The sequence below is a fragment of the Microtus oregoni genome, unplaced genomic scaffold (assembly GCF_018167655.1).
Source record: "Microtus oregoni isolate MIOR12 unplaced genomic scaffold, Mior012 000017F_ref0000208, whole genome shotgun sequence".
Classification (NCBI taxonomy): Eukaryota; Metazoa; Chordata; class Mammalia; order Rodentia; family Cricetidae; genus Microtus; species Microtus oregoni.
Genome location: NW_024543076.1, coordinates 910201 through 922847, shown reverse-complemented (window position 1 = coordinate 922847; position 12647 = coordinate 910201). Strand labels below are relative to the sequence as shown.

Genomic DNA, 12647 nt, shown 5'->3' with positions numbered 1-12647 from the left:
CAAGCAAGCCTTTTCCTATAAAACTAAATGCTTGGGCCTAGAGAGATGGCTCAGTGGTTAAGGGCATTGCCTGCTCTTCCAAAGGTCCTGAGTTCAATTCCCAGAGACCACATGGTGGCTCACAACCATCTGTAATGAGGTCTGGTGCCCTCTTCTGGCCTGCAGGCATACATGTAGACAGAATATCATATACATAATAAGTAAATAAATATTGCCGGGCCATGGTGGCGCACGCCTTTAATCCCAGCACTCGGGAGGCAGAGGCAGGCAGATCTTTGTGAGTTCGAGACCAGCCTGGTCTACAGAGCTAGTTCCAGGACAGAATCCAAAGCCACAGAGAAACCCTGTCTCGAAAAACAAAAAAACAAAAAAAAAAAACAAAAACAAAAAAAACTAAACCAACCAGCCAAACAAACAAACAAAAAAGTGCTTCAGTCACTTTTCTGCATATCCAGTGCTAAAATGTTAGTGCTTATCTCTTAAAAGACATTTGGGGGTCGTGCTTCTTGGTAGTTTGCCATTACTGTTTTCACAGTTCTATGATTCCCACCACCATGTGGTGCAGAGGAAGACTGCTCCTGCCTCAGTACGCACTGATGCTTTTTGTGCACAGGTAGAGACTGGGCTTTCCCCTTCCATGTGTTGATGGACTACCTTCTATAATCGACATTTTGACAATGATGGCAGTAATAACAGCGGAGATAATAGGGTTTTCTGGAAAGAGTATTTGGTGTCGGTCTCCTACTCTTTAACTTCAAGCCCATCACTAGTGTTTTTATCTGAAGCAAAATACTTGAATTTATTCAAGATTTTTTTGCATAATAGTAATATAATAATTGCTTTAATTTGCATTTTATTGTTGCATTGTATGCATTTATCCAAGCTGAACTATTTGTGGGCAGCACAGGTGAGCATATATCACTGGGTTACCCACTCCATGCCAATTACTCTTCAATATAAACAGAAGATTAGTGTGAAACCTGAGACTTGGCAGAATCTGAGAAAGCATGTGTATTAAAGAAATAAAAAATTAGGATGGAGACAGAGGATGAGTGGGAAGAAGCAGCATGTGAAATTAATTTTCAACTATATCAATTCTCAAGCCTCTCAATTCATGGAATATCAGATAATCTAAACTTCTAATGATTGCCACTGGAGAACACAGTGCTGATATGATTAGGGCCCTCATTCTGTTTGTCAAACCACATGCCTAAGTCATAGCTAACACAGAGTAGAGTTCAGATTCTGACTGCTCATTCTTTCACCTCAAGTCCACTGTCCATGGAAAGTGGGTTCTGACCAGCGCCCACAGTCACAGAGTAAGCCTGCACTCGGCTGCCTTATCTACAGAAATACTACTGACAAAGGAGAGTAATGAGAAGAACAGAAGGAGCGAACTTCCACAGGCCTCTGAGGTTGAGTAGGATGGGGTATGCTGCTGCTGCCTGCTAGCTGTGGACTGTCTGTCACTCCTCGTGTTTTTGTCTTGTGCATTCTAGTTTCTTCTTACCTTGGCTTTGCATACCCGTTATAGTAGTGACAGCCTATACAGAGAAACGTGCGCTGTTTGCATGGAAGTTAAATGACTTAAAATTCTTTCTTCTTTATAAATCTGAGTCTAAATATTTTGGTTGGAAACAGATTCAGGAGCAATCTTGCCACATTTCTATGGGTGAGATCAAAAACTAGCTTCCATTTACAGGTAGAAACAATGAGAAGAGGGCATCTTATGTTCTCTAGAAAATGAAGGGGGTGTAGGGGAAGCTGTGAGTGCTGTTTCTGCAGATTGGGGGAGTTCCAGAAGCCAGCCTCTGCCAGTCCTGCTTGACATGAGAATCTCCCCGAGTCTCATTGTGTGGTGACTTTCATTTCCTTCTCGTGGCTCCCCATCAAGAGGAATGATGAGCCCATCCATCTGATTTGCATTCAGAATGGAGGTCCATGCCATCTGTGGGGAAGCAGTGCCTCTCTGCAGTTCCTGTCTGTCTTCCCCATTCCTGCATCCAGGACATCCCCTTCAGCAGCACAGCAGGAAGGGAATTTTCGTCCATTTCAGCAAATACTCACAAAAGAAAATATCTCAGTCGTAAAGCTGCTGGTAACTTCAGACCAGCATCTAGAATTTGAAGCAATACTAGATTTTTATCGCTGGCGTATGTGTGCGCAGAATGGTTCTACAGAATACAGAGCTGTTTTGTTGGATAGTATGCAGAAGATCCATCTCCCGTTGATTTTAATCTAAAAATCCTCTTCTGCATCAAGCTGTGACTTAGAAGTCATTTTATTTTGATAGATAGGTTTTTGTTCAGTGATGATCAGTAAATGAATTTCATTTTTAAGGTGTCAGAACTTGCAAAGTTTAAGGAATGCCTTTAAATTTATTTAGTTTTGTCGAGAAACACTACTAATGTCATGAAGAGTGGAGATTTCTCATGTATTGGACTGTACTTCCTGGTAGAGAGTCTTTGCAGTTCATAAAGTACAGAAGAAAAGAGAGGGCAGGACACTGTTAGATAGCTTATTTATTATCACTTCAGCCAGAGGGAGTTAATGGTCATAAGGTTTATTTGAATGAATAGCCAGTAATAAGGCTTTACATCGAATTGTAGTGTTAGAAACACACACATACTCAGACACACCACATACACACACCACACACACTCACACACTACACATACCCTTTTATGAGTTTGTAAGAGTTCATAGTCAAAGGATGAGCACTAAGGGACAAGTTGAAGCAGTGAATTGCAGAGGTTGTAGGAATTAAATGAGTTCTTTCTTGACAGTCATGCCTTGAGCTGATTTGTGATATTCAGGGTTGTAAATTACCAGCAAGGTTTTCCGTGGAAAAGAAAGGACGTCTTTGTTGTAACTAAGGCACATACGTAGTTTGGTTTCAAGTGAGATGGGAATGACCTAATCATTTCCTTTTTGTAGTGACAGAAATCTTTTATATTTGTCTAAAATGTCAGATAATTCCCATCCCTATTTTTTTTTAGATAAAGCACTTATGTATGATAATCCTTTCTTGTTTTATAGACCCTGTCTGTTTCACTCGAATCTTCTTTAATAGTATATAAGTTATGGCTTACGATCTTTAAAATGTGTTCAGTTACAGAGTTCTGCCACTGTTCTGTCTGATACTGATCAAGAGATTACCCAGAGTGTGAAATGAAAAAGAGGCCATAGGTTGATTTGTTTATCTTGATTGAAGGGAAAATTAAAAAATTTTAGCATTTGAAAAAAATCATTGAAAGCTTTCAAGATTGGCTCTTTACTATAATGTTATGAAATGTACTCTGTGTCTAATGATTTTGTTCTTTAAGATAAAAACATAGACAATACAGAGGGCACTAATTAGGCTTAATATTAAAAAAAAAGAGGACAGGAAAATGGGAAGAGTGAGTATTGGAGGTTCCAGGCAGAGTAGAAGGGGGCCTTATTGGGCATGATCAAGATGTATTGTTGACAAAAAAAATAAATAAAAACATTATTTTAAAAAGCATATTAAGAAAAAACTGAGTCTATATGGGCAATCTGACACTCATAAATCAAGAGAGAGAGGGGGGGGAGGAAGGGAGAAAGGGAGGGAGGGAGAGAGGGAGAGAGAGAGAGAGAGAAATCATGTTTAGAATTGAAAAATAACTACTATGAATTCTTATGTCTGCCTTGCCATCTTTTGTTCAGCTGATTATGCCTGTCTTGATCAGTTCAAACAAGCTTTTATCTTAAGAATAAAGTGTTCATTAACTTTGAAGATAAAACTAATCACATGGTTTTATAAAGTATCATTCGTTTTTAGGCTTGGCTGAAAAAAAAGGAATGGAGAGGAAATGGGAATTAATATAGTTTCTTGATGACTGGCTTAGGTCAGATCAGAGGTCATCATGCCATTTCCTAATAGGCTTTATAGACAGCCTTCAGCAGTCCTGTTGTCTGCCGCCGTCTTTACCTGCTCTTACAACGTCTTTCACACTGTACCCCTGTCTTGCCCTTCATGTTTTGACAGTGCCACCTGTCGATGGTATCTTAGCTGTATTCTTTCTTGGGGTCTTTGCTCATGCTGGCTTCTCCATCTAGCGTTCATATTCCTCTTCTTCGCCTAGTAATGCCACCTTTTCCAGAAAGTCTAAACTACCTGCCACATCAGGCTAGATTAGAACTCCCTCCAAATTCTGTCTGTTATCTCCAATGCAGTCTCCCCCTTTTTTATGACCACCCCTTTGTGTGTCTAATTCTTCTAGAATGTGTGCTCTTTGAGGGTAGTACTCTGTATTACTCATTTTTTTCATCCTTGATACTATCGACAACACATAATGTTAAAGCTGGGCCAGTGAGATGGCTTAGCAGTTAAAGGTGCTTGTCACCAAGACCCACATAGAAGAGAACTTTCCCCCAGTCTGTCAGGTTGTCCTCTGACCTCCACATGTGCAAGTCCAAGCCTACGCATTTAGCAGCAGAACGTATTATACTGCTGCTGCCCCATGCTGTGTAGAACGCTGGCCAAGTGTAGTAGTTGCCATTGCCGCCTCTTCCACCTCTGACCCTCATCATTCAGTTACATAAAGAACACGTATAGGTCTTGCTTGGTGCCTTTGTGTTAACTCAGAGAACAGGCTGCCCAAAGGTACACAATGCTGTTTTCATAGACTGATCCATTTACTTTTAGCCTGAACGGAATTATAAGTATTCTCTGTGCTAGTTGCCTTTAGAGCCAGTTTGTGTTCTGTCCTTTCTGAGAAGCAAGCTCTAACTAGGCCTGTGTCCATCCAGGAGCACTCCACACTGCGGAAGCCGAAGCTGCTTCTCAGAGTCTGACTCAGATATATGCCTTGCCTGAAATTCCTCGAGACCAAAATGCTGCTGAATCCTGGGATAACTTAGAAGCGGTATGTTAAGCGCATTTTCTTTTTGGTAACTGTGCGATGTAAAAGTAAGTAATTCCCTCCCTCTCTCTCTTCTTAAAGGACTTAATCGAACTTAGCCACCTGGTCACTGATTTCTCCGTCCTAGTAAATGTAAGTATTGAACTGAGTAAGGCTCAGAACTAATCAGTCACTGTCCTTTTGATTAAAATTTTAATAGCGGTCACTCACATATATTTAAAACATTTACTTTTATTTTTTGTGTACAAATGTTTAGCCTGCATGTATGAATGTGTAACACCTGTGTATTTGATGCCCACATGTCAGAGGAGGGCGTTGGATGCCCTGAAACTGGAGTTACAGGTGTTTTTGAGTTGTGGTATGGGTGCTAGGAACCAAACTTGGGTCCAATGCAAGAGTAGCAAGTGCTCTTAACCTATGAGCCTAGATTATAATTTAAAAATGATATTGAACTATGAATACGGTCCCAGAATTCTAGATCAGTTTAATAAATATTATGTAAAAAGTATTTTGCTGGATTCTCAGTGTTGGAAGTCTGACTAAGTTGCACATAGACATAAATCAAGTCTACTTTCTGCCTTTGGGGATTCCATGGGAGGAAGACGTGGGCTGTGACTCTCACACTTAGTTTTCAAGCATGATAACTAAATGCAAAATAAAGTGAGAAGCCTCATCAGCTTCAAGAAGAAGCATGTATTCCAGGGAGGGAGGCGTGGTTTATGAGACAGCAGCATTAAAGCTACCATCACAGGCTGGTATTAACGTGAGCCTTGAAGAATGAGTAAATGCTCCCAGAGGGCCACAAGGGATGTTCTTTCGAACAGGTGAACTAGGACAAGACATGGTGAGTTCTGTGGACTGTCAAAAAGTTCTGAGTATACCCATTATTCAAAGTACAAGGGACACACAGGGATTGATGAAGGCCAGCTTGTGCTGCTGAATTTGGGTTGCTTTGTGGGCCTGAAGGAGCTGGTACAGATGTCCTGCGATCCAGTTTGTGCCTTAGGAAGACTCTTACAATGAAAGGGAGGTCATGGGCACGGTGACTAGCTGGGAACCAGTTATAAGAATTTAACCTGTAGGTAAAGTAGTAATACTTACCTATAGAGTGTAAAGGATGCTCAGAATCCTTTGAGGATCTTTTTGAGGGTCAACCTGGAGGTGAAGTCAAAGACAGGAACCTTTAAGGCCTGAATGAATCTGTTGTCATAGATTAGGGAGCACGTTATAGTTTTGGTAGGAAATATAGTTTTTTAAACAGTTTTTTGTTTGTTTGTTTTCTCCTGGGAATTATAGAAAGGTATGGTGTGTGAATACCTGTTTACACAGGTGCAAAGTAATTTTGGCTTGTGCTCTGGCTAGGCTAGTTCCCTGTTCTTGCTCAGGCTGTGAATTGCAGCCCAGCTTCTCTGCATCGTGGCTTCCCTAAGGCCTGGTTTTGAGGTGGAAACTCCTAGAGCACAGCTCCTCAGGGTGGAATGGGGGAGGACTCCAGAGCTTGCTAGTCTAGCCCAGTACTCTGCCCCAGTTTCTCAGACCACTAACTTCTAACTTTTGTCTTTCTAAAAGTTAAGGGTGTGACACTGATGCTCAGCCATTCTTTTGAAGGTTGTAGGAGGGGTGGAAGCTCTTCCTTGTGTAAATTCTGTCAGATAATTTTTCTTGGGCACTTTTGTCCTCTAGAGCCGCATATGGAAGAGTTTGTTTTCTTTCAATATAAGAGGTTGTCAAGGTTTTGAGATGAATGTTCTTGTTTCTTTGACCTATCCAGACACATTTTCATTTCTTAGAAATGCTCTCCTTTTGCAGCTCTCCTGTATCAATGATTTCTAGACTTAAGGTCTAGACTGTCTAGTGTTAGCCTTTTCTTCTTATGGTCTATCTTATGACTATTTTCCTGGAGAAATGACTGACATTGAAAGCAATAGATTGTTTGAATTATTACTGATACCTCTAAGTCAAAAGAAAAAAATGTTAGTAGTCTCTAGACTAGCTGTCTCTATGGCCTGTTATTATTTTGCAGATGGCGGGGAATGATACAGGAGTCCCCCAACACATGTGTTGTTTACAATCAAGATCTATCCAATTATTGTAATTAATAATCTCTCACTCTAATGCAGTTCATAAAGTATGTGTATGCATGGTTACATAAATATATGTACTTGCCAAAGCCATCAATCTGCACACTTAAATGTGTTTCAATATATGTAAATTATACATCACTAAGGTTGATTTAAAAAAACAAACTAAAGGTATACTTAGCTCTTATCCAAATAAATTCATTTTCTCTTCTGGTGGGTAAGCATATGAAAGAAAAGAATAGAGTTTGTGGAGAATTAGCAATTGTGTGTTCAGTTATTTTATATAGTAAGCAGGTCACAACCCAGTCTCACCCGGGAAGGTTCCGGCCACAGCCACAGCTCCATACAAATGTCCTAGTTATAATCGTCTCTGCAAGGACACGAGACGCAGTGCTGTTTGGCAGAAGCTCAAAGGAGAGCCATGATTGTTATTCCCAGGATGATTGAGTTCTTGTGACACATGGCCAAGAAGTCACAGAAGCTCCATTTTGGTAGAGAATAAGCAGGAGCAAGGAGTGACCACATCCTCTGGTGTCACATGGATGTGATTGTATCGGGACAGCCATATAGTTAAAGAACTTTCTCTGGGTGCACAGCTGTGCTGAACTCAGGAGGATCAAAAGGCCCGAGGGTAATGCTGCCGATGCCTCTGTATTGTGAATAATATGCCACAGAGTTGTACACTTGCAAGTCATTAGATATCAAGGTGTAGATAGTTTGCTGTAAACAGGATTCACGAAAATAATGAGAGATTACAGTATGGCCCAGTAACTCTGAGTAGATTAATATCTACAGGCCCCTGTTCTGCTTGTGCAAGTGCCCCTTTCTTGTGACCAACCCATTTCCTTTTGGTCAAGGAGAATTTAAAGAACTCTGGGCCAGAAGTTGGACAACATGCTACCCCTTATTGCTGGGTCTGTTTTGACTTCTATCTTTTTCTCTGTGGCTTTTGAAATCCAATTTTGTTCTGGCTGCATTAGAATAGGACTGCAGTGGATTCAGCTAGATTTTTCCATGCATAGCCCCCATGAACTTTAGCATGTTATTTGGCAGCAGGTTTTGCAGACCCGATGAAAGGACTACCTCAGACAGCATCTTTCCTCTCTCATCCCCATCTACCTCAGCTATTCTGCAGCCTTGTTTTGGGTCTTCCCCTTGCCACCAGCATCCTTAAGTCCCCTCCCAATGCAGTGTTCCCTCTCCACCCTGCTTATATCCTTTACTAGGCCAAGATAACCATTGTCTCCCTGTGTGTCACATTTCGAGTTCTTCCTGAGCTCTCCTGAAACTGATTTGCCCCTATAACTGCTTCTACAGATTTGGCTACTTTCAGGCCAATAGGGCAACTAATTGAATATTCCTTAAAATGTGCCTTACAAGTGACTTAGTCCATTGTTAAAGGGATACTGAAAACACTTCTGAGTGCCACAGAGTAAAATGCCAGGCTGGGTATGGGGGGGTGAAAACTGTTCGGTATGAGAAATCTAGGTAGACGAAGACAAACTTAAACAAATCAGAAGCAAAGAGGCAAAATAAGTAGATGAAGGCAGAGGCCCTGAGTCACCATGTTGGGAGAAGCCTGATCTCATAGGCTGTGGTAATGTTATTTTTGTGCAGGTTGGCCCCGGGTAAAGAGCTAAGGATTTAGCTCTAAATGCAGTATAGTTTCATATTCTCCTGATAGTGATTGAAAGCTAACTACAATCATTGTGGATATCACCAAGTCCTTCTTACGCATGAAGTAGAATCTAAAGATACAGACAGTTGGAAAAATGAAGCCAAACTAACAGGAAGAAGCAGCTAGGTGTGTTTAATTGAGGGATGTTTGTTGACCCAGGGTAGGGCTTTCTGCCCTCTGGCTTCTCCTATCCCCATGTCCCAGCAAGCTTCCCAAGGTCTGTAGTACTAACAGAGGTAGGCTACAACCCCAGGACAGATAAACTCATCTTGGACTGGTAGTTGCACTAATGAATGCATTACAGTTGAAATAATGAGTGTTTATAGGTCGGGCATTTTCCTGGTAGTCTTTTCTCTGATTTTCCCAAAGGATTTATGTAGGAAAAATTAGTTATCTTAAAATTCTACTTTAGGGCTGGAGAGATGGCTCAGAGGTTAAGAGCACTGACTGCTCTTCCAGAGGTCCTGAGTTCAATTCCCAGCAACCACATGGTGGCTTGCAGCCATCTATAATGAGACCTGGCGCCCCCTTCTGGCTTGCAGGCACGTGGAAGGAATGCTATACACATAATATAATAAATAAATAAATAAATATTTCAAAAAAAACAACAACAAAAAAATTCTACTTTAAACTTAACAAATCACTGCCATGATTTGAATGAGAGTGACCCCAATAAGCTCATTTATTTGAATGCTTAGTTACCAGAGAGTGGAACTCTTTGAAAGAATTAGAAGGATTAGGAGGTATGGCCTTCTGGGAGGAAGTTTGTCACTGGCATGGGCTTTAATGTGTCAAAGGCCCATGCCAGGACCATTGTCTGTCTCTTGACCTACCGATTAGGATGCAGCTCTTAGGTGCTTCTCCAGTACCGTTTGTACCACTATGCTCCCTGTCACTCTGCTCCCTGCCATGATGACGATGGACTAAGCCTCTGAAACCTTAAGCAAGCCCCCTGTAAGTGCTTTCCTATAGAAGAGTTTCTTTGTTATTGTTGTCTTTTCACAGCAACAAAGCAGTGGCTAAGACAGTCATAGTGTCGCAGTATCCAAAGTTTTAGGAAGGGGCACAGACATAAATAAATCTTCCGGAGGTCTGTGATCACTTGGAGTGTGGACTTAGGAATAGCCCTAGCAGACTTCTCCCTCAGCTCTTCATCCTCTACTTTAGCCATAAAGATGTAAAAGTTGGTGCTAGGATTTTACTGCAGTGGCTCTTCTGCTAGCGTAGATTGCTTCAGGCAAGAGTGGGAAGCAGACTGAAGCCCTGCAGCGGTCAGGAATACAGGCAAGTTGGATATTGTTGGTGCTGGCACTTGCTTCTGTGGTAGAAAGCTGACTGAAAGGAGCTTTGCTGTTGTAAAAATGAAAATCCAGTGAACATAAGGGAGACTTGTTATCTGAGAACACCATCAGGAGCAAGCTCGATAAACTGTTTTGCTGGAAAGATGAGAGTTAGCATTTCCTCGGTAAAACCAGGATGGTGTTTCTGTTTTCCCATTGTGCTTTGTGGATGGCTCATTGTATCCCCCTTTTACCACACTGTAGGAGAAATACCATAGTCCTCGTGTAGCAGATGAGAATACTTGGCCCAAGAACATACCAGGGCTACAGAATATCTTATATTTTGTGCCAGTCTTAATCATGGAAGATAGTGATGTTCAAAGTATGTGAAATGGGAGGCTGAAAAGATGGCTCAGCAGTTAAGAGCATGTACTGCTCTTGCTGAGGACCTAAATTTGGTTCCCAGCACCCACACAGGATGCTTACAACTTCCTCTAACTACAGCTTCAAGAGATCTAATACCCTCTTCTGTATTGTGCATGTGTGTGCGCTCTCTCTCTCTCTCTCTCTCTCTCTCTCTCTCTCTCTCTCTCACACACACACACACACACACACACACACCGACAGACATACTCAGACTGTATTTCAGGACTGCCACATCAAAAGCTTGTGTTTCCAGAAACTTCGCAGGTGATCTGGTGTATACTCAAGTTTCAGAGCCTTGGCTATCCTTGTGTGACAGATTCAAAAGAAATCGGAACAAGTACTATTTTAGGAATTGTTAGGGATGTCGAGATGGTGGTGGAGAATCCTGGGATGAAGGGCCACCACAAAAGGCCTGGCAGAGAGAAGGTACATGTTGGCCGGGAAGGAATGCCAATAATGCTAATAGGAAACAGCTGGGGGCTTGTGAGCAGTGTTGTGCTTACCTTCTCTTGTGAAATGCTGAGTGGGATAGGAAGCTTTAGCTTTGTGTGCCTCAATCTAAATAGGTTTAACATAAAAGGCAGTTGAATCACTGTGTAAGGAGCATTATGTGGAGTAGAAGAGAGGGTCTCCTATGTTTTTCTGCAAAGAAGTGAAAGAAATTACCCGTGTCCTCATGTAGTGATCACATGCTTTTCTACATCAGATAGGACCTAATGCACTTCACCATCAATATGGGTGCATATTATGGTATATAACTAGTTAACTAACTATATATATACATATATATACACCTATATGAGTGTCCATATATACACATATATACCTATTAAAACAAAATAAAGGGCTGGAGAGATGGCTCAGAGGTTAAGAGCATTGCCTGCTCTTCCAAAGGTCCTGAGTTCAATTCCCAGCAACCACATGGTGGCTCACAACCATCTGTAATGGGGTCTGGTGCCCTCTTCTGGCCATCAGGCATACACACAGACAGAATATTGTATACATAATAAATAAATATTTAAAAAAAAAAGTTGGTCTTGATGAGATCCTGGTTCCAGGGTGAGGACAGTGTTTGTGCCTGAGGTGTCAGTCAGAGCAGAGCTTGGTAGCCATTCATGAGTGGCACTGAGGTGGTTCGCACATTAGAGAAGAAATGGCAGTCCCCAGCTCCACCATTCATCCATCAGGGATCCCAGGAGTCATGATCGTTGCTGCATCAGAGCAGGTGTTACTGTTTTAGGTAGACTGCTGTATTATATTATTGATCTGAACTATCTTAACTTGAACTATATTTTATTTAGTAAAAAGGTGTAAAACTCAAGACCACAAATTCTTTCATTTCTCCCTATTGCATATCAAAAGTACAAAGATCTCATGCTGGATTATACCATGTTGTAGTGTCATTCTTACAAAAGAACAGTTTGTATTTGTTGGGTCAAAGGCATTTTACTCTTAAAGTAAATTTGATTTAAACAGAATCTCCAAAGAAGATAAGTTATGGACTTTGTTTGAATGTTTTCCTTTTTTTTACTATCAAACCCAACATGACATGTAAATGCTTATTTGGATTTTTTTTCTTCCTACAAAGTAGGTTCATTTGGAGAATAATATGTTTGTATGTTTGAATGAATTCCAGTGTAAGGTGCTTTTTGCTGTGAAGGTGCCACCCTTTTATTACCCAGTCATTAAGTCCCCCCTTTTTCTGTGAGAGTGAATTTGTACTTTCTACATGGTTTATCAGATGCTATTAATGAACCACTATTAAGACTGCAAGGCTGCAGCACCCGGGGCCTGATTACAGGAATTAAAATAGTGTGTGTTGGCTTCCCACTGCTCCCCAGCAGGACCGCTCACTCATAATTCCTTTGCATCTAGTCTCAGCAGGAGAAGATTGACAGCATTGCAGACCATGTCAACAGTGCTGCTGTGAATGTTGAAGAGGGAACCAAAAACTTGGGGAAGGTAAGATCCTGCTCCTGCTGACAAATCAATGGTACTCCGGCTCCCAGGAATCTCTAGTATTAACCCGATTGATCTGCTCTCTTCAGTGTTGAGGGAACCAGCAATTAAGGAAATAAGGAAGAAATGACACATAGGTAGTGTAAGAAATCAATGGCTGTAATATTCTACTCCCAGATTCATTCTATCGTCAGAGATTTTTTTTTTTTCTCAGAGAAAATGAACTGTGGTCTCACTCTGGGGCATTTAGTTGTTATGAAGGACTATATGCAGAGGCCTAGGGAGAAGAGAGAGCGGTCCATTAATCCAGCCAGAGCCAAAGTGAGACTGCAGCAGC

General features: G+C 41.3%; 1 protein-coding gene across 1 annotated transcript in view; it reads left to right on the top strand.

Annotated features, from left to right (window-relative positions):
• Positions 1–12647, top strand: part of Stx17 (syntaxin 17) — a 49233-nt gene that overhangs the window by 31241 nt on the left and 5345 nt on the right. The window contains exons 5-7 of the mRNA XM_041667692.1: positions 4774–4889; positions 4968–5018; positions 12227–12313. Of these exons, the coding sequence (XP_041523626.1) occupies positions 4774–4889; positions 4968–5018; positions 12227–12313 (254 nt within the window). The remainder of the gene's footprint in view (positions 1–4773; positions 4890–4967; positions 5019–12226; positions 12314–12647) is intronic.